Source organism: Glandiceps talaboti, chromosome 14 (genome assembly GCF_964340395.1).
Source record: "Glandiceps talaboti chromosome 14, keGlaTala1.1, whole genome shotgun sequence".
Taxonomy (NCBI): Eukaryota; Metazoa; Hemichordata; class Enteropneusta; family Spengelidae; genus Glandiceps; species Glandiceps talaboti.
Genome location: NC_135562.1, coordinates 24,133,360 through 24,157,497, shown reverse-complemented (window position 1 = coordinate 24,157,497; position 24,138 = coordinate 24,133,360). Strand labels below are relative to the sequence as shown.

The window sequence follows — 24,138 nt, the reverse complement described above, 5'->3', positions numbered from 1 at the left end:
TAGCCTGCATGCAAGATAGCTCAACTGATAGCAAATCCAACGGTGTGATGTAGTCACCAAAACATGCTCTTATCTTCTCAGTGATCATCCCAAACCTTAAATCTAGCCATCAATGGCACATCTAATTTCAAAAAGTTGTACATTAGAGGTGTCTTGGGGGACTAGCATGTTTTCCTTTTAAGTTTCAGTGGTCAAGAACTGGGTAATTTTACCCATTCTCCCCTTGGTTTACTAATTTAATTGAATACACAGGAAAACTACCAGAATTATGATATTTAATAAGAACTAAGCTAAACCTGGAAAATGGTCCAAATGGCAATGATGATAATTGCACCTACCTTCATGTCCAAATCACTGTCGCTATATTAATAAGTTCCCCATAGTCGACTAGTCTGTACAACATGGGCAATTCAAATGAACGTACGTGATGGACACTGTCATGATGTGATACGCGTCATTTAATTGGATATCTAATTGCGTCGTATACGTTTCATACTTTCATAAAGAACTTCCACATTTCATTGGAAGTACCATGTAATTTTATGCATTTATTTCTTTTAAAGTTGAAAACTATTTTTGATGTTGAAACGCTCAAATCATAATTATGTTTGAATAAAAATACCACCAATAGCGTTGTAGCACAACTGTACAGTTTTTAAAAATGTTTATCCATATGCTAGTCCATGCTAACAATAGGTGTTCATTTGCTCAATGACTATCCAGTTGTCTATCAACCATGTTGCTATCTTTGCGATATACGCGATCAGTTGGCTGTTGCTATGGGCATGGTCATGTTGTTAGATATATTTGCAGACATTTTTAGATGTTTTTGTTCACTTTTATGAATTCCTGATACTATCTGTGCAATATACGTGATTATTTGGCTGTTGCTATGGGCGTGGTCTTGTTGCTAGGCATATTTGCATGCATTTTAAATGTTTATTCATATGTCTAATAATCCTCGTTATCTTAGCAATATATGTGTTCATTTGGCTGTTGCTATGGGCGTGGTATTGTTGCTAGGCACACTTGCATACATTTTTTAATGTTTATTTGTTTGTCTTTCAATTCCTGTTATCTTTGCAATATATGTGATTATTTGGCTGTTACTATGGGCATGGTCTTGTTGCAAGACAAATTTACATACATTTTTTGAATGTGTTTATTCAATTGTCTATTAATCCCCTTTGTTATCTTCCCAATATATGTGGTCATTTGTCTGTTGCTATGGGCATGGTCTTGTTTCTAGGCAAATTTAAATTTACATTTTACCTAAAACTGCTAGGTAATATCAAATTAAACACTAGTTACATGTTACCTTAAACAAACCTTTATAGTATGTCTGAAGAGTGATTTTAGTAGGTACGAAAAACACTCACGTTCTGTTTGCCATACAAGATCCCCCTGTCAAAAGAGGGCCAGCTTCATCTTTCGGGTCAAATCACCTTGTCAATTTGTTTTACCATGGTCATTTCAAGCACAAAAGAACTTTTTGTGAAATTTGTAAACTTTCTGGTCTGTATTAAGGAAAATGTGAGCGAAAAATAGTGTCAATGGCATTGTAGCACAACGGTATTTGGTTGTAGCTATGGGTGTGGTCTTGTTGCTAGGCATGTTTGCAAACATTTTTGGAATTATTATTCACTTACAGGCTCCTACTCATCCTGTTGTTATCTTTGTAATATGCCTCATCATTTCACTGTTACTAAGAGTGTGGTCATGGTTACTAGGACCAGTTGTGTCAAAATGTTTTGAGCAATAACTGTAGAATAACACCCCCAGAAACATCCCCATCAAGTTTCAGTCCCATTCACAATATAGTTTTCAAGGTATAAGTTTTTAATCAAAATTGAGATTTGTAGACCTAATTTGCATAATACTGCCAATGGGCTTATCACATTGTGAATGCACCTTTATTTATACATCCCCATTAAATTCCCCAATCTGCTTAATTATTTTGGAATTATAGATTATTGACCAAACAGGTAGCCCTAATTGCATATCAAAAATGACATCATCATGTCATGAATAATTCTTCATGTAAACACCCCTAAGAAAGTACCCACCGAATTTCAGTAGAATAGGCATCATAGTTTTGGAATTAAAAGATTTTTGACCAAAAAGACACATTTTTATACTTAATTTGCATATCCCTGATGGCACCATTATGTTATGAACATTTCTTAGTCTAAACAACCCGTAGAAGCATTCCAACCAAATTTCAGGCCAATATGCCCAGAAGTTTTTGAGTTTAAGTTTTTGACTTAAATCATATTTTTGACCCCTAGCACACACCCCGGGGGGTAAAATCATTTTGATTTGAACAATTTCCCAATTAGACACCCAAGGTGATACACACACCAAATATCATGGCAATCGGTTCAGCAGTTTTTGAGTTTAAGTTGTTTACACACACACACAAACACACACACACAGCCACTTTGCCATGCCTATAGCACTACTGAACCTTATCAGTTCAGTTGAGCTAAAAGTTGATAGGTTTGAAGCCAAACTTATGAGGTAGATTGTTCCATAGAACAGTGCCACTGCACTGTAGTGAGATTGTATTTGCATATTTATACTCTAAATATTGTTTTATGTTTTCTATGATGGGTTCAACCATTCTTGCAAGCCATTCCATAACTTTCCACTGATACAGTACATGAATATATTGTTAGAAAGTGCTGTTGTAGAGAGAACAATAGTCTCAGATGGTTTCATAAAGTAAAATAGAAACTGATTTTGTTGAGGCAGAAAGATAAATACAAATTAGACAGAAATTGGCTGGTTCCATGAATTCTAAAGTTCAAATTACTACACTTACCAAACCTAACTACAGTACTAATAAGATTTCATAGTTACCAATGTTTTCACCATCTTACCAGGGAACCCCCCACCCCCACCCCCTACCTATAATCTATCCAATTTTGTTTGTGTATCTGTTACACACCCACCAAATATCATGGCAATTGGTCCAGCAGTTTTTTACTTTAAGTTGTTCACACACACACACACACACACACACACACACACACACACACACACATGCACGCGCACATATCGACAGACAGACAGACAGAGAGAGAGACAGACACTTTGCCATGCTACAGGCACAATGAGAGCCTACTCTTGATTGGTCATAAAAGGAGAAATTCTTGATTAGTCAATTATCAGTTCAACATTTAAAATAACGCCAATGGCGCCGGCGTTGTAGCACAACTATACAGTTTTTAATAATGTTTATCCACATGCCGATCCTTGCTAGGTATAGGAGTTCATTTGCTGAATGATTATTCAGTTGCCTATCCAACCCTGTTGTTATCTTTGCAATATACACGATCATTTGGCTGTTGCTATGGTCATGTTGCTCGAGATATTTGCATACATTTTTTGAAAGTTCATTCACTTGTCTATGAACCCCTTAGGTTATCTTCCCAATATACAAGATCATTTGGCTGTTGCTATGGGTGTTCTCATGTTGCTAGACATATTTGCATACATTTTGAATGTTTGTTCACTTGTCTATTAATCCCATACAATTTGATAACTTTTCAATTATATTAATGGAAAAAGATTTTTCATCAAAATTTGCCAGAAATATATTTTTTATATTTTTTTGTGACGAATTTGGATTATGAATTACAGAATATGTTAAGTGCTCATGTGGGGTGACAAACATGGCCACTATATCGTGCCACAACAATCACGATTCACATCCAAACTTAATCATTTAATTCTAACATGGAACCATATACCGTAGTAGTTATTCTTTAAGATGTAAGTATAAATTTTAAGTTTTCATTCGTATTCATCAACACAATAGCAAAAATGGTCAATGACGTTGTATGTGTACTATTACGCATAAGGAAGGCTTGGAAAATCTCAGTTGATTTACCCAGTCACAGAAACTAACGACGTACCATCTTTGATCTTGCTGTACTTGAACTACGGTATTACTGGGAATTGTTTAGGATGTAAACATTATTACATTATTATCGAGGCAATACACATTTAAGTGTGTATGTGTGGCAGATGACATGTGCTTGTTCATGATTGACTCTGCAGTTGTCTTCACTGAAGTAGGGAGAGTTATTTTTGTGTTTCCCCACAGATCTGCAGATTGCATGGGCTGGACAAACACACACAAAAACAAGTCATTGAGAATGACATAGTCCCCGCTATAATTGGGTTTTAAGGAATTATCACTACTCTGATCACGCAACAACATTTGTGAACCTAAAACAAACAGACTTAGATATGTTGTGTGTGCCTGTTGGACATGGAATATGCCTCCAACAATAAAGGATTGGTTGGGTATGGGGGATCATATCACGATGAAAATGGAGTCTGAGTTATGGCTTTGGACATGGAAAATTCACAAACAAAATGGCTGCCAGGCAGCCATATTGGATCGTATCATGACAACAATGGATATGTCTGAGTTATGGCTTTGGACATGGAAAATTCGCAAACAAAATGGCTACCAGGCAGCCATATTGGATCATATCACAATGAAAATGGATATGCACATGTATGTCATAGAACACTGTCCTAATACCAACTTTGAATGAGACCTGTTCAAGCATGTCTGAGTTATGGCTTTGGACATGAAAATTCACAAACAAAATGGTTGCTAGGCGGCCATATTGGATCATATCATAAAACAAATTGACGTGCATATGTATGCCATAGCATGTTGCCCCTGTACCAAGTTTGAAAAAAATCGGTCCAGGCATCTCCAAGAAACGGCTGCGGACGGACGGATGGACGGACGGACGCACGGACGGACAGACGGAACCCAATCCATAAGTCCCCGTTCCGGACTTCGTCCGCGGGGACTAAAAAGATTGATGCGCGAGTATTTAAGTGATGCATATGCTGACCAGAAACAATTCTCTTTTTTTGGCCTTATCAGTTCAGTTGTGCTAATAAAATGAGAACCTACTCTTGACTGGTCATAGTTATATCAGTTCAGCATTTTAGAAAATAGCACAACTGTATTCATTTTTAAATGTTTACCCACATGCTGATCCATGCTAGGTATAGGTGTTCATTTACTGAATGACTATCCAATTGCCTATCCAACCCTGTTGTTATCTTTGCAATATACGGGATCATGTTGCTGGGCATATTTACATACATTTTTTGAATGTTTATTCATGTCTATTAATCCCTGTTATCTTAGCAATATACATGATCATGGCCTTGTTGCTAGGCACATTTACAAACATTCATTTGTCTAAGAATCCCCGTTATCTTTGTGAAATACACCACCGTTTGGCTGTTGCTATGAGCATGGTCTTGGTTGCTAGGGGTATTTGCATACATTTTTTGAATGTTTACTCACTTGCCTACCAGGTGATGTTACTATTTAACCAAAATATACTGCCAGTTGGTTGTTAAGGGCATGGTCAGGGTTGCTGGGGACAATTGTGCCAAAATGTTTTGAAGAAAATCTGCAGAATAACACTTCTGAAAACAGCTCACCAAGTTTCAGTCTCATTGACCGTGTACTTTTTGAGATTTACATTTTTGACAAAAAATTCACATTTTTACACTTATTTGCATATCACTGATGAGATCATTATATGCTTATATTTCTTCATCTATACACCCCAAATGCATCCCTATTAAATTTCAGCCCAATCTGCTCAATAGTTTTGGAATTAGATATTTTTGACCTAGAACACACATTTTTAGCCTTAATTTGCATATCACAGATGGAATCATGTCATGAACAAATCTTAATCTAAACATCCCTAAGAATATTCCCACCAAATTCAGACCGATCTGCCTGGTAGTTTTTGAGTTTAAGTTTTTTATCAAAAATTCCACTTTCTTACCCAAATCACAGACCAGTGGTAAAATCATTTTGATTTGAACAATTTCCAAACTACACACTCAAGGTAATACACACACCAAAATATCATGGCAATCGGTCTGGCTGTTTTTGACTTTAAGTTGTTTACACAGACACACACACACACGCACACGCACACGCACACACACACACACACTTTGCCATGCCCATAGTACATGTACTACTGAACCCTATCAGTTCAGTTGTGCTAAAATGAGAACCTACTATTGATTGGTCATAGTTGTATAATTAAACCCTGCTGTAGATTGACTATGGTGATATAATGAAATTGTTATAAGTCAATGACATTAATTATGGTTAAAAGAAGATTAAATTATGTGCATATGTGTATGTTCACAGTTTAATCATAAAATGTTTCTCAAGTAAAGTTGGTGCTGTCTATTTTCCTCTATTATTTTGATAACCTTGGTATGTGCTGACATTTGGCTTTGTTCACAGTATAATGGCTAGCATATACAATAGATTAAATAAGTCAAAATATTTCTGATGATACACAGGTGAAATCTCCCCAAGTTTTTAGGGTATTAAAACACTTCCTCTCTCCCTCTCTCCCTCTCTCCCTCTCTCTCTCTCTCTCTCTCTCTCTCTCTCTCTCTCTCTCTCTCTCTCTCTCTCTCTCTCTCTCTCTCATCCTTCTATTTATGGTTACCTCTCATCCCTCTATTAATGGCTCTATGGGTACCTCTCATCCTTCTATTGATGGTTACCTCTCATCCCTCTATTAATGGCTCTATGGTTACCTCTCATCCCTCTATTGATGGTTACCTCTCATCCCTCTATTAATGGCTCTATGGTTACCTCTCATCCCTCTATTTATGGTTACCTCTCATCCTTCTATTTATGGTTACCTCTCATCGATCTATTTATGGTTACCTCTCAACCTTCTATTTATGGTTACCTCTCATCCCTCTATTACTGGCTCTACGGTTACCTCTGATCGATCTATTTATGGTTACCTCTCATCCTTCTATCTATGGTTACCTCTCATCCCTCTATTTATGGTTACCTCTCATCCTTCTATTTATGGTTACCTCTCATCCCTCTATTAATGGCTCTATGGTTACCTTTCATCCCTCTATTTATGGTTACCTCTCATCCTTCTATCTATGGTTACCTCTCATCCCTCTATTTATGGTTACCTCTCATCCTTCTATTTATGGTTACCTCTCATCCCTCTATTTATGGTTACCTCTCATCCTTCTATTTATGGTTACCTCTCATCCCTCTATTTATGGTTACCTCTCATCCTTCTATTTATGGTTACCTCTCATCCCTCTATTAATGGCTCTATGGTTACCTTTCATCCCTCTATTTATGGTTACCTCTCATCCCTCTATCTATGGTTACCTATCATCCCTCTATTTATGGTTACCTCTCATCCTTCTATTTATGGTTACCTCTCATCCCTCTGTTAATGGCTCTATGGTTACCTCTCATCCTTCCATTTATGGTTACCTCTCATCCTCCTTCTATTTATGGTTACCTCTCATCCCTCTATTTATGGTTACCTCTCATCCTTCTATTTATGGTTACCTCTCATCCCTCTATTTATGGTTACCTCTCATCCTTCTATTTATGGTTACCTCTCATCCCTCTATTAATGGCTCTATGGTTACCTCTCATCCTTCTATTAATGGTTACCTCTCATCCCTCTATTTATGGTTACCTCTCATCCTTCTATTTATGGTTACCTCTCATCCCTCTATTTATGGTTACCTCTCACCCCTCTATTTATGGTTACCTCTCATCCTTCTATTTATGGTTACCTCTCATCCTTCTATTTATGGTTACCTCTCATCCTTCTATTTATTGTTACCTCTCATCCCTCTATTTATGGTTACATCTCATCCTTCTATTTATGGTTACCTCTCATCCTTCTATTTATGGTTACCTCTCATCCTTCTATTTATGGTTACCTCTCATCCCTCTATTTATGGTTACCTCTCATCCTTCTATTTATGGTTACCTCTCATCCCTCTATGGTTACCTCTCATCCTTCTATTTATGGTTACCTCTCATCCCTCTATGGTTACCTCTCATCCCTCTATTTATGGTTACCTCTCATCCTTCTATTTATGGTTACCTCTCATCCCTCTATGGTTACCTCTCACCCCTCTATTTATGGTTACCTCTCATCCTTCTATTTATGGTTACCTCTCATCCCTCTATGGTTACCTCTCATCCTTCTATTTATGGTTACCTCTCATCCCTCTATGGTTACCTCTCACCCCTCTATTTATGGTTACCTCTCATCCTTCTATTTATGGTTACCTCTCATCCCTCTATTTATGGTTACCTCTCATCCTTCTATTTATGGTTACCTCTCATCCCTCTATTTATGGTTACCTCTCACCCCTCTATGGTTACCTCTCATCCTTCTATATATGGTTACCTCTCATCCTTCTATTTATGGTTACCTCTCATCCTTCTATTTATGGTTACCTCTCATCCCTCTATGGTTACCTCTCATCATTCTACTTATGGTTACCTGTCATCCCTCTATTTATGGTTACCTCTCATCCCTCTATTTATGGTTACCTCTCATCCCTCTATTTATGGTTACCTCTCACCCCTCTATGCTTACCTCTCATCCTTCTATATATGGTTACCTCTCATCCTTCTATTTATGGTTACCTCTCATCCCTCTATGGTTACCTCTCATCATTCTACTTATAGTTACCTCTCATCCCTCTATTTATGGTTACCTCTCATCCCTCTATTTATGGTTACCTCTCATCCTTCTATATATGGTTACCTCTCATCCCTCTATTTATGGTTACCTCTCATCCTTCTATTTATGGTTACCTCTCATCCCTCTATGGTTACCTCTCATCCTTCTATATATGGTTACCTCTCACCCCTCTATTTATGGTTACCTCTCATCCTTCTATTTATGGTTACCTCTCACCCCTCTATGGTTACCTCTCATCCTTCTATATATGGTTACCTCTCATCCTTCTATTGATGGTTACCTCTCATCCCTCTATTTATGGTTACCTCTCATCCCTCTATGGTTACCTCTCATCATTCTACTTATGGTTACCTCTCATCCCTCTATTTATGGTTACCTCTCACCCCTCTATGGTTACCTCTCATCCTTCTATATATGGTTACCTCTCATCCCTCTATTTATGGTTACCTCTCATCCTTCTATTTATGGTTACCTCTCATCCCTCTATGGTTACCTCTCATCCTTCTATTTATGGTTACCTCTCATCCCTCTATTTATGGTTACCTCTCACCCCTCTATTTATGGTTACCTCTCATCCTTCTATTTATGGTTACCTCTCATCCCTCTATTCATGGTTACCTATCATCCTTCTATTTATGGTTACCTCTCATCCTTCTATTTATGGTTACCTCTCACCCCTCTATTTATGGTTACCTCTCATCCTTCTATTTATGGTTACCTCTCATCCTTCTATTCATGGTTACCTCTCATCCCTCTATTTATGGTTACCTCTCACCCCTCTATGGTTACCTCTCATCCTTCTATTTATGGTTAACTCTCATCCCTCTATGGTTACCTCTCATCCTTCTATTTATGATTACTTCTCATCCCTCTATTTATGGTTACCTCTCACCCCTCTATGGTTACCTCTCATCCTTCTATTTATGGTTACCTCTCATCCCTCTATGGTTACCTCTCATCCCTCTATTTATGATTACTTCTCATCCCTCTATTTATGGTTACCTCTCATCCTTCTATTTATGGTTACCTCTCATCCTTCTATTTATGGTTACCTCTCATCCCTCTATTTATGGTTACCTCTCATCCTTCTATTTATGGTTACCTCTCATCCTTCTATTTATGGTTACCTCTCACCCCTCTACTTATGGTTACCTCTCATCCTTCTATTTATGGTTACCTCTCATCCCTCTATTTATGGTTACCTCTCATCCTTCTATTTATGGTTACCTCTCATCCCTCTATGGTTACATCTCATCCTTCTATTTATGGTTACCTCTCATCCTTCTATTTATGGTTACCTCTCATCCTTCTATTTATGGTTACCTCTCATCCCTCTATTTATGGTTACCTTTCATCCTTCTATTTATGGTTAACTCTCATCCCTCTATTCATGGTTACCTCTCATCCTTCTATTTATGGTTACCTCTCATCCCTCTATGGTTACCTCTCATCCCTCTATTTATGGTTACCTCTCATCCTTCTATTTATGGTTACCTCTCACCCCTCTATTTATGGTTACCTCTCATCCTTCTATTTATGGTTACCTCTCACCCCTCTATTTATGGTTACCTCTCATCCTTCTATTTATGGTTACATCTCATCCCTCTATTCATGGTTACTTCTCATCCCTCTATTTATGGTTACCTCTCATCCCTCTACGGTTACCTCTCATCCTTCTATTTATGGTTACCTCTCATCCTTTTATTTATGGTTACCTCTCACCCCTCTATTTATGGTTACCTCTCATCCTTTTTATGGTTACCTCTCATCCCTCTATTTATGGTTACCTCTCACCCCTCTATTTATGGTTACCTCTCATCCTTCTATTTATGGTTACCTCTCATCCCTCTATGGTTACCTCTCATCCTTCTATTTATGGTTACCTCTCATCTTTCTATTTATGATTACCTCTCATCCCTCTATTTATGGTTACCTCTCATCCTTCTATTTATAGTTACCTCTCATCCCTCTATTTATGGTTACCTCTCATCCTTCTATGGTTACATCTCATCCTTCTATATATGGTTACCTCTCATCCCTCTATTTATGGTACCTCTCATCCTTCTATTTATGGTTACCTCTCATCCCTCTATTAATGGCTCTATGGTTACCTCTCATCCCTCTATTTATTCTTACCTCTCATCCTTCTATTTATGGTTACCTCTCACCCCTCTATTTATGGTTAGCTCTCATCTCTCTATTTATGGTTACCATGGTCTAAAAGCACTGATGAAAATGTGTGTTTGACTGCCTTCGAGCACTCAATGCAAAATACCTATACACTTGATAACAATTGAAAACACACCAATAAGACTAAAGTGGCATGTAAGTATGGACTACATTTTATCGTAGCAAGTATTTGACAGATAGGTCAGTTGACAGACAGACATACAGAAAATGATGATAGTGTCTGACATGTTTTATCTTACTTGTAAGGGCAGACTAAGCGGCATAGCTATCTCCCTAGGGGTTTCAACACTTTAAAGTTGGTATGTGTAGACACTGTTAAAGACTAAGAATACCTAAACTGTTGTTATCAACTCCTTCATTTATAATGTGCTAAATTTTAATGAAGCTAATTCTGAACTCTGTGTCTGATAAAAACTGTCATAGTCCTTGCTTTTTCTAATCACAGTTCAGATTAAGTTTCAGCACCTAGCAGCTAGCTATTCCTTTCAGATACCGATATAACGACCAGGAAAACTAAGGCTCAACTTTTTGTCTATGCAAACATTTGTGGTAGGCCATTCTAAGAAATTCCACATTGTTGACATCTTTAGAAATTCATCATTCAATGATTCATGATAAATATCTGTCAGTACTGACACTTTCAGAAATCCATTGTTCATGGTGGATGTTTTTAAAAATGTATCATTCATGACATTTGAAGTTATTCCGCCTAGATGTATGAAATAAGTGTATGGGATATATCAACTTGCAGTCTCTCTTCAATTAATTCTCATCTCATTTTAAGTCACCAATATAAACAACATTAGAGAGAACTAAATAAAACTTTTTGTCACAAACTCCAATTATTGCTATTCTCTAAGAAAGTTCATCACAATCAATATTCCTTAGCCTAACCTTTGTCAACTCTGAGAGCAGATCTAAATCTTACATTACCTGTTAAATTTTACCCAAGATGCATTAGTATTCTATTTCTTGATGCCCTACATAGCCAGAATTAAATAGAGTTCCTTAATTAAGTATATAAACAGAACAAAAACCACACATCAAAATCTAGGGTAGGACTTACATGTAAACACGCAGCAAGACACTTGGTGAGACCCTATATATAAATTACACTTAAAAATACAGTGACTTATAATGGTATACTTATTTTACAGATGAAGTATCATGAACGTTTCTTAACTTTCATCTTTTCTATACTAGTGACAAAAGTGTGCTCCATGTCCGACAGATTCTAAGTAGAATATGATTTGTGGACAAATTTCCCTGAAAGTCAATGCTCTTCAATTCTTTCCCAGTTTTGCAATATAAAAGCTTGTTCATGGTCCTTTTGAAATAATATAAGGAATCTGGGATTCACCATCTTATTTTCGAGGAAATCATCAATCTTTATTTCCCCTAGAGTTAACATTGTATTCAGCAGCCATACTGGATTCTAAAAAGACTAAATTTGGATATCATTTTGACCTCTATTTTAAAACTTTGTAATGTGACCCAGAATGTGTTTATAATAATTCATTTCAAGTGTTATGGTCTAAGCCCATGACACACAAAAGAAGTACAAATTTACTGAGAGAAAATTGGACATGGAAAATTCGCAAACAAAATGGCTGCCAGGCAGCCATATTGTATCGTATCACGATGAAAATGGATATACACATGTATGTCATAGAACACTGTCCTAATATCAACTTTGAATGAGATCTGTTCAAGCATGTCTGAGTTATGGCTTTGGACATGGAAAATTTGCAAACAACATGGCTGCTAGGCGGCCATATTGGATTGTATCACGACAGCAATCAATATGCGCATGTATGTCATATAACACTGTCCTAATACCAACTCTGAATGAGATCTGTTCAAGCATGTCTGAGTTATGGCTTTAGACAGGGAAAATTTGTAAACAAAATGGCTGCTGGGCGGCCATATTCGATCATATCATGAAACAAATTGATGTGCATATGTATGCCATTGCATGTTGCCCCTGTACCACGTTTGAAAATAATCGGTCCAGGCATCTCCAAGAAACAGCTCTGGACAGTCGCACGGATGCACGGACGCAAGGACAGACGGAACCCAATCCATAAGTCCCCATCCCGGACTAAAAATTTACAAGACACAACAAAATGAAAGCTTGACCATGTTTAGTTGCCGTTTTCCTTTACAAAATCATTATGATGTTTAAACAATTTAAATACAAATACTGAAAACTTATAAATAACATGTAAGTTTTAAGTTAATAATAATGCAAACATTTTTCTTCTGTAGGGTGAAAACGAATTTTTGAGGAATTAATTCAGTTCTGTATTGTTCATTTTTTCAAATTGAGAGAAGAGGTCAGAGATTTATTGGTGTTTATTTGCTGAATGATTATCAAGTTGCCTATCCATTCCTGTTGTTATCTTTACAATATGCACAATCATTTGGCTGTTGCTATGGGCATGGTCATGTTGCTACACATATTTGCATACATTTTTTGAATTTCCATTCACTTGTCTATGAATCCCTGATATCATCTTTGCAATACACATCATCATATGGCTGTTGCTATGGGCATGGTCTTGTTGCTAGGTATATTTGCATACATTTTTTGAAAGTTTATTCATTTGTCTATTAGTATTAATCACTGTTATTGTTGCAACATACATGATCATTTGGCTATTGCTATCCGAGTGGTTTTATTGTTAGGCCCATTTACATACATTTGTTGAATGTTTATTCACTTGTTTATGAATCCCTGGTGTTATATTTATAGTATATGCAATCATTTGGCTGTTGCTACAGGCATGGTCTTGTTACTAAGCATATCTGCATACACTTTTTGAATGTTTGTTAACTTGTCCAAGAATCTGTTATTATCTTTGTGAAGTACAGCATGGTTTGGCTGTTGCTATGGACATGGTCATGGTTGCTAAGGATATTTGCATACATTTTTTTTAAATGTCCACTCGCTTAACAGATGATATTGTTATTTTAGCAAAATATACTGGCAATTGGTTGTAGCTAAAGGTGTGGTAATGGTTGCTAGGGCCAATTGTGTCAAAATGTTTTGAACAAAATCTGCAGAATAACAGTAAAAACGTCTCACCAAATTTCAGTCTCACTGACCACGCATTTTTTGAGATAATTCTTGCACCAATATTCACATTTTTACACCTAATTTGCATGTCGCTGACGAAATCAGTATATATGCTTCATATTTCTTCATCTATACACACCAAATGCATCCCCATTAAATTTCAGCCCAATCTGCTCAATAGTTTTGGAATTAAAGATTTTTTGACCAAAAAGACATTTTTTTACCCAAATCACACACCTGTGATGCCATCATTTTGCTTTGAACAATTTCCTATCTAGACACCAAAAGTAATGTCCCCATCAAGTACCAAGGCAATCAGTCAAGCAGTTTTTAGTTTAAATAACACACACACACACACACACACACACACACACACACACACACACAAACAGACACCGCGCCATGCCTATAGCACTACTGAAACTAAGAAGTTCAGTTGTACTAAAAAAAGGTACCATCAAAAATTTTAAGAGGCAAGTTATTCTACATCAAGTTATATTCCTTCTAGCAAAGCAAATATGAAGCTAGATAGAGACAATATTCGGGCAATAACTCACTTAGTATTTTGTACATTAGATGTTAACAGTTAAATCTTACACAACTAGTAATGACAACAAAACAACTTTCATAATTATAGTAGTTTAATTGTTCTGAACATGTTGTTTGATGTTTGTGTTTTTGATTGGACCAATAGGTTGAGTAATTTGACAAATTTGTACTCAGTTCACTCTTAGGTTTCCTTTAAAGAATGACGTTAGATACAAAAGTAGTACCTCATCCTACCAATCCACACCCCAAACCAGTGTTTTGGTAAGTTTGGAGAACCCCAGTAACAGAAAGGGAGAAATATGGTAATCTGCCATAGTTTGCAATACATTGTACCATAATATTGGAAGAAAACCCTGGTAAATTGACAGGGGAATGCAGGTAGAATTTACTGTCCCTCACAAAAAACACTGCTCAACAACCCATCACCCATCCCCAACTCTCTATCAGGAATTAAGTTTGTATACCCCTGTTTGATTATATAAATGGTATTTCCACAATTTCTTCTTGCTTTGACAAATTACAAGGCAGAATTTAATTTGGTAGTGCACTCTGACAACATTTTCATCATTGTTATAACATCTAAAATTGACTTAATTTAAACATTTGAGAGGAATTCATTAGAAGTAGTGTGTTGTGGTTCCAGTCTACCATTTATTCATCAAACTTAATTAAAATTTTGTAATCAGCTTCATTTTATTCTATGATTTCATTGCCCACACAGAATGAAACTCTAGCTGGTTCCACAACAACTCTGTGTCTAATACAATGTTACTCAAATCCATAAATCGATACAAAAGTGAGGGTATACGCTATCAATAAAGTTGAACAATAATTTCATTATGGTAGCACAGTAAGAGGAAGTGTTTTTGTCCTCAACTATATACATGTATCAGGTAGACCTGTAAGTGCAATGTAATTGACAACTAAGCTATCTAACATCAACAATATAGAGAAGTGGAATTCCATGATCAAATTTAGCTGCAATATAATATCCTTTACAAACAGCAGTAGTTTATAATTTAATTTTCCGTGATGTTATGTACCCTTCAACCCTGTGCAACTGTCTTTCCTCTCAGGTTATATGTAACTACTCTAATACAAAGAGGACACCAAATCACATGTACATGTGGTTTCCTACATTTTGAGGGTTTTGTATACAGTTACTGTATAATAATCCCTGTGATAGATATTGGCCAACTATAGCAAACATATTGCATGTGTTTTCTTATTAATTACAACACCAATAGAGACAAAGAAATTAGGTCAAGTTCAAGTTTCCTGTACATTCAGTGTTTTTGTTTTACTAAATTTTAAAACTCAATGTACACAAGAAGGAAAAATTTGGTATAATTAAACCCAATTTCCTATAAATTCAATGTATTTCATGAGGACTTCAAAAATAGCACCATTGGTGTTGTAGCACAACTGTACAGTTTTTAAAAATGATTATCCACATGTTGATCCATGCTAACAATAGGTGGTCATTTGCCGAATCCAGTTGCCTATCCAACCATGTTGCTATCTTTACGATATATGCTATCATTTGGCTGTTGCTATAGGCATGGTCATGTTGCTACACATATTTGCATACATTTTTTGAATGTTTGTTCACTTGTCTATGAATCCCTGATGTTGTCTTTGCAATATACGCGATCATCTGTCTGTTGCTATGGGTGTGGCCTTGTTGGTAGGTATATTTGCATACATTATTTGAAAGTTTACTCATTTGTCTATTAATCCCTGTTGTTATCTTTGCAACATACTTATATGACCATTTGGCTGTTGCTATGGATGTGGTCTTGTTGTTAGGCACATTTACATATATTTTTTGAATGATTATTCATTGTCTATTAATTCCTGTTGTAATCTTTGCAATATACGTTATCGTTTGGCTGTTGTTATGGGCATGGTCTTGTTGCTAGGCACATTTACATACATTTTATAAATGTTTATTCACTTGTCTATCAATCCGTTATCTTTGTGAAATACACCACCATTTGGCTGTTGCTATGGGCGTGGTCATGGTTACTGGGGATATTTGCATACATATTTTGAATGTTTACTCACTTGCCTACCACGTGATATTGTTATTTGACCAAAATATACTGCCATTTGGTTGTTGCTAAGGGCGTGGTCATGGTTGCTAGGGCCAATTGTGTAAGAAAATCTGCAGAATAACACTTCTAGAAACATCTCACCAAATTTCAGACTCAATGACCAAGTACTTTTTGAGATATACAATGTAAGTTTTTGACTAAAAATGAACATTTTTACACCTAATTTGCATATTACTAATGACATCATTATATGCTTAATATTTCTTCATCCATACCCCCCCCCCCCTCCCACCCCCCTTCTGGGTCTTGTTTTCAGCATTTTTGCTGTATTCCGAGAAACACACAGGTCATGAATCATGTACACATTTATTGTGAATGTCGTAGGATGGTAACTTGATACACAAATTAGTTGAAAATCAATCTGTTTGTTTCATAGAATGTACAAACCTTTCAAAATGAGACAAATTCCCCTGCAAAAAGCTGTTTAGATTGTGTGTCACTCAGGATTATTCAAAGATGCGACATTTGCATGTGAACAACCCATATATGGAATGTTTATATTTTGGTGATTACTTGCCAGTGAGTCATCACAAGTTCTCCACCTCCAAACATACAGTCTGTCATATGCAAACACACACACACACACACACACACACACACACACACATCCACACACACACATCCACACATACATAATTACATACATACATACAGACAGACAGACAGACAGACAGACACTTACATCCATACATACATACATACATACATACATACATACATACATACATACATACATACATACATACATACATACATACAGACAGACAGACACTTAGCGATGCCTATAGCACTACTGAACCTACTTTATCAGTACAGTTGTGCTAAAAACTGACAACAATTGAAAACATGGAAATCTGATAAAATTTGCATAATTTCTCTGGGCTTGTTCAAGACAACTTTTTGAAAGTGAACTTAAATAACAAGACTTGAAACTACAGCGAAGTGTATCAACCCCATCCACCCCCACATTACACCCCATCCACCCCACATTACACCCCATCCATCCCCACATTACACCCCATTCACCCCACATTACACCCATTTCAACACTCTGCCCCGTCCCCATCCCTGTATACATGTACATCTACACATGTACTGGTGATGGTTCCCGCCTGCATAAATGTTGGAACTGCCAACAAAAGGACTGTTGACATTTGAAACCTCACTGCTAAATTTGTCATTATTTGGGGTCAGTTATTTAGCATATTTACTTGAATTCTGTTTTAAAAGTGAGGTTAAATTTTCTTACGAATGGAACTATACATTTTGCTTGTTTCTTTTTCTTTCTTTCTTTTCTTTCTTTCTTTTTTTTTTTTTTTTTTGGGGGGGGGGGGGTAATTTGATGAAACCCTGTGAAAGAAAACTATAAAAGTCTTGTAAATTTTGTTTTAGTTTGCAGTCCCACTATTATCATTTCTAGGAAGCATCTTTGTAGGTAAATTTGCAATCAATATTATTAAGTTATTAATTACAAAATAGTACTTTATTGCTGGAACTAAATATTTAATTAGGTCATTTAACAGGAGTTACATTTTTCCCCGGATCTCAATTGAAACATCAGGAAAATTACAGAGGTATAAATTGTCAGACGGAAAAATTGTACAAATTTTCCAATCCATGTTCTAAATGATAACTGTATCAAAACTGCAATAATTACATTTTATTTCACCTTACACAGAGTGACTACAGTAAAATAAACAAAAACTATCAATTCAACACTCTGACTTTAACATTCATCCTACACACAAAACATTCATTCTGCAAAATCATACATGTATATTCATTTTGATTCAAAATATCACACTTTCCAGGTACTTCAGAATATATGGAACTTTCATATTTTGAAACTTCATACACTGACCCAGCAGAACTTATAAAATGCAGTCTGCTTGATAGAATACTGACTGTTCTATACATGTAGATGTACTTCATGCATATTTAACAACTCTGAATCATACATCATTTACAATAACTTAATAAGTCTACTAAATGAAGTCGACTACACTGTACATGTAACCAGTGTGCCCTCTAAGCCAATTTGACATGCCACTGACGCACACAATTTCGAGTGATACACCAAATTTTGGTGTTCAATATCTCTTCCTATGTGGAGACTCACAAGAAATGCCATTTTTTCTCCTTTTGACTTCCCACAACAAAATGTGGCTATCACTAGAGGGCACACTGCATGTAACAGTGAAGAACAACGGGCTCATCGTACAAAAGATACACATTTGTAGTCACCTAGGGAGTTACTGCTAGGGAAGGAATAGGCTCAAACTCCCTAGTATACACATATACATGTGAATGAATCAGCAGTCATTTTACTAACATTCTATTATTCTAAACAGCAAGAGTACTTTTTCCACTCTCAGAGAACACGTGCATTAATTTTTAAGACAAGGAAACCTGGACTAACCATGGCTAACTGTACAATTCACTAAACTAACCATAGCTAACTACAACTCACTAAACTAACCATAGCTAACTATACAACTCACTAAACTAACCATAGCTAACTATACAACTCACTAAACTAACTATAGCTAACTGTACAACTCACTAAACTAACCATAGCTAACTGTACAACTCACTAAACTAACCATAGCTAACTATACAACTCACTAAACTAACCATAGCTAACTGTACAACTCACTAAACTAACTATAGCTAACTGTACAACTCACTAAACTAACTATAGCTAACTGTACAACTCACTAAACTAACTATAGCTAACTGTACAACTCACTAAACTGTACAACTCACTAAACTAACTATAGCTAACTATACAACTCACTAAACTAACCATGGCTAACTGTACAACTCACTAAACTAACCATAGCTAACATTATCAACTCACTAAACTAACCATGGCTAACTGTACAACTCACTAAACTAACCATGGCTAACTGTACAACTCACTAAACTAACCATAGCTAACTGTACAACTCACTAAACTAATTATAGCTAACTGTACAACTCACTAAACTAACCATAGCTAACTGTACAACTCACTAAACTAACCATAGCTAACTGTACAACTCACTAAACTAACCATAGCTAACTGTACAACTCACTAAACTAACCATAGCTAACTGTACAACTCACTAAACTAACTATAGCTAACTATACAACTCACTAAACTAACTATAGCTAACTATACAACTCACTAAACTAACCATGGCTAACTGTAAAACTCACTTTAAAACTAACCACCAAGCAATTATTTTTCATACATCGATTCACTCTGGGTATTTTTAAGTCTGTATTTGAAGTTTCATGGCCTGTGATATCAACAATGTGTGTTATAGATCTGTGGGCCTTGACCAAAAAGACACATTTTTATACTTCATTTCCATATCACTGATGGATTCATCATGTCATGAATAATTCTTAATCTTAACACCCCTAATAATGTTCCCACCAACTTTCAGACCAATCTGCCCAGTAGTTTTTGAGTTAAAATTTTTTAACAAAAAATCTTTTTTTTACTTAATTCTCATACCAGTTGTAAGATCATTTCGATTTGAACAATATCCCAACTACACCCACCAAATATCATGGCAATGAAGTTCAGCGTTTTTTGAGTTTAAGTTGTTTACACACATCCACACACACACACACACAGCCACTTTGCCATGCCTATAGCACTACTGAACCTTATCAGTTCAGTTGAAGTTTTTGAAGAAGGGTTTGAAGCCAAACTTATGAGGTAGATTGTTCCATAGAACAGTGCCACTGCACTGTAGTGAGATTGTATTTGCATATTTATACTCTAAATATTGTTTTATGTTTTCTATGATGGGTTCAACCATTCTTGCAAGCCATTCCATAACTTTCCACTGATACAGTACATGAATATATTGTTAGAAAGTGCTGTTGTAGAGAGAACAATAGTCTCAGATGGTTTCATAAAGTGTTTAAATAGAAACTGATTTTGTTGAGGTAGATAGTGATGAATACAAATTAGACAGAAATTGGATGGTTCCATGAATTCTAAAGTTCAACTTACTACATTTACCAAACCTAACCACAGTACTAATAAGATTTCATAGTTACCAATGTTTTCACCAGGGAACACCCCAATCCCTCAACGTCCACTTTGTGGAAAATGGCAAACTAACTGCAAAAGTGAGCATAAAAGTGTTCAACGCTCACTTTTGTGGAACATGGCAAAGTGAGTAGGGTAGGGAGGTTCATTGGCAAAGTGAGTAGGGTTGGGAGGTTCATTGGCAAAGTGAGTAGGGTTGGGAGGTTCATTGGCTTCCCGATGTCCTTAAGGTCCTGTCTGACTTGGCCGGTTATCAAAACACTGTCAAGTTGATGAACAACAGCTAGTATTAGTATGCATGTCTGTAAACTTCAGAAAGATAATAATTAGTTTGAGACCTCATCATCATTAATTCTACCATGGCATTGGGTAGTCATACCATGGCATTGGGTAGTCATACCATGGCATTGGGTAGTCATACCATGGCATTGGGTAGTCATACACAGAAATGCTGTATAACTTAGAAATACAACATTTAAATTCAAAGTTCATGAAAAATAAAATGGTTCAATTATAAACTACAAAAATATCTTTGCCAACAAGGTACATTGAAGGACAAAGTTTAGTTACCTCTGTGTTGACCAAAATCTGAATGGATTACTAGTATTTACAACTACATTACTCTGCTTGCACACTACACTTCTGGTCAACTGCATCATGCCATCAGAGACATTAGGCTAAGTACATATCATCAGTCTTTACTATATGATGTTATCTGACTGTACACATCTCATACTTAAAACCAAAACAGAAATATTTCAAAAATTATGTCAGTTTTGGTTCACCATGGAAGTACTTCCATACATACGCATTATAACACCAATCGAGCATGACCCAACATCACAGTGAAGTACGGTAAATCACGGTAGCACTAATATTTCATGCCCATGTCATGTATGAACTGTTGTTATGTTCAAATTTCTCATGACATTCGTCAGTCTAACGGCATCCAATGCATGTATTTTTGGTTGACTGAAATCCTAACGATTTTGTAGGTAAGGGAATAGCCATTATTTGTTTACAACCATTGTGGAAACCCGGGAGTAAAAACAATGTGTTTGCCGTTTTAAGTAGGGATTATATTTATTCTGTATGCCAATACAATATCCCGAGGAAAAGGATGATAAACAACTTATCTGTTTAATGTATGGTTATGGTAAGTATGTTGAACCCAGGCATATTCCATGTAAGTAATTGGCCCAAAACTGACCAAGTACGGGCAGAGTTACGAGCTCGCAAGTCTCAAGTACGAGTGACGTCTGAACGTATATATACGGGTGATGTAACGAGCTCGTAAGTCTGAAATACGAGTGACGTCATGTAGTGGTCCTCCTAATTACTGCCCGGGGAAGAAAGAAAGCGCCCGGGAGCAAACTAGAAGGTAAACGGAACAAAATTTGTGTAGGTGCAGGTTTTTTAGCCTGATATTTTGTAGCTGGTGACGTCCATAGCCATTGCATGATTCATTGATACGGGATTCAGTGAGTTACTGCCCGGGGAAAATCTAAACGTCAAATCGATATCAAAAGTCGATTTGTGATTGAACTAGAATGTTAAGAACCCTATCTAACCTAACTTGTGGCCGCACAAGTCTTGTTTTATCGTTTTTAGGCTAACAATCCCTTCGTTCACCTAGACCGTGGAAGTACTTCCATGCCTAGACTCAGTACAATGTACATTTTATCTGTGCCATCTTTTTTCCTGGGACATATCATTCTGTTGAAGGGTGTGTGGCTATAGTAACGATCCCGCCTTCCAAGTTTTTTATGTAAGTGACAAATGATCTGACAAATAATAAGGAATATATTATCGTCATGATATGTGTGACTGAATGTTTCATTATGACAATAAATAAATTGTCTTACAATTGAAAACATACAATAAATGATAATCATACTTTCCCGGGATCCCAGAAGTAATGTGGTGGGAGCAAGCTAGCGTTGATTTGTAACGCAGCAGCTTGGCATTGACTACGTCATTATTCACCAAGGAAAGACCGTATTTGTGGGTGATCACAATTTCACACTAAAACGTCCACAGTGTCATCAGAGCTTGTTTTAGTAAGGGCAAGCTTAAATATCCCACATTTAATATTTATTCGTCTTTTCATGCATCAATGAACGGCGTAGGAGGTTTAGTGTGTGTGGATGTCGTGTCCGATGTAGCTAACGCGAGTTGTGCGGAGTTCAATCTGTAAACCGTAAAATTGCACAATACAATTTTTTTCACATCAATGATAAGAGAATATCATTATTATTACATTTAATTTACAACAACCAAATATTCGCCCCTACTCGCGGAATAAGACAAGTGTGAGTCCTCTGCGTACTCATCGAAAATTAGGCCAACTACAAGAGTATGACGTCACCCGTATATGGAAATTACGAGTTCAGACGTCACTCGTACTGGAGACTTACGAGCTCGTAACTCTGCCCGTACTTGGTCAGTTTTGGGCGAATTACATACCTCCATATTCACATGTTTTAAAGTTATTTCCATGAGAATAGAGTAATGTTTACTCAAGACTACTACTATTGAGACAAAGGAAGAGGACCTGTTGTTAATCTGTTTCTTACTTGTCTGTGGTTTGATAACATAAAATAATAGACATGTTGTAGGGCTACAGTAATTTTTTGTTGCTGAAGTTTGAGAACTAATTGAACTATTATACTAATTGAAGTATTATAGTTTATACTAATTGTACTAAACATCAGGTGTTATTGACTGACCCCAAATCTGGTATTTAGGTATTTCAGGCTTACACATGTCCATTTAATAACTCAATTTGTTATGTTACGTCACCTATATTGACCAACCCGTTATGCATTGTTTTCAATGGACAAAGTGATGGTGACGTAGCGGTCTGTATATTGACCATCTCATTATGCATTGTTTTCAATGGACAAAGTGATGGTGACGTAGTGGTCCATATATTGACCATCCCATTATGCATTGTTTTCAATGGACAAAGTGATGGTGACGTAGTGGTCCGTATATTGACCAACCCGTTATGGATTGTTTTCAATGGACAAAGTGATGGTGACATAGTGGTCCGTATATTGACCATCTCATTATGCATTGTTTTCAATGGACAAAGTGATGATGACGTAGCGGTCTGTGTATTTGACCATCTCATTATGCATTGTTTTCAATGGACAAAGTGATGGTGACGTAGTGGTCCGTATATTGACCATCTCATTATGCATTGTTTTCAATGGACAAAGTGATGGTGACGTAGCGGTCTGTATATTGACCAACCCATTATGCATTGTTTTCAATGGACAAAGTGATGGTGACACAGCGGTCCGTATATTGACCAACCCGTTTTGCATTGTTTTCAATGGACAAAGTGATGGTGACGTAGCGGTCCGTATATTGACCAACTCGTTATGCATTGTTTTCAATGGACAAAGTGATGGTGACATAGCGGTCCGTATATTGACCAACCCGTTATGCATTGTTTTCAATGGACAAAGTGATGGTGACATAGCGGTCCGTATATTGACCAACCCGTTATGCATTGTTTTCAATGGACAAAGTGATGGTGACATAGCGGTCCGTATATTGACCAACTCGTTA

At 36.6% G+C, this 24,138-nt stretch overlaps 1 protein-coding gene across 7 annotated transcripts in view; it reads right to left on the bottom strand.

Moving 5' to 3' along the window:
• The window catches only part of LOC144446048 (protein phosphatase EYA1-like), a 441,648-nt gene that overhangs the window by 262,708 nt on the left and 154,802 nt on the right, over positions 1-24,138 (bottom strand). Inside the window, exon 1 of one of the 7 annotated variants that reach the window (XM_078135732.1) lies at positions 339-406. The exons of the other annotated variants lie outside the window; for them this stretch is intronic. Coding sequence (XP_077991858.1) covers positions 339-344 — 6 coding nt within the window. The 5' untranslated portion in view covers positions 345-406. Of the gene's footprint in view, positions 1-338; positions 407-24,138 lie in introns of those variants that run through there. 7 annotated transcript variants of the gene reach the window in all.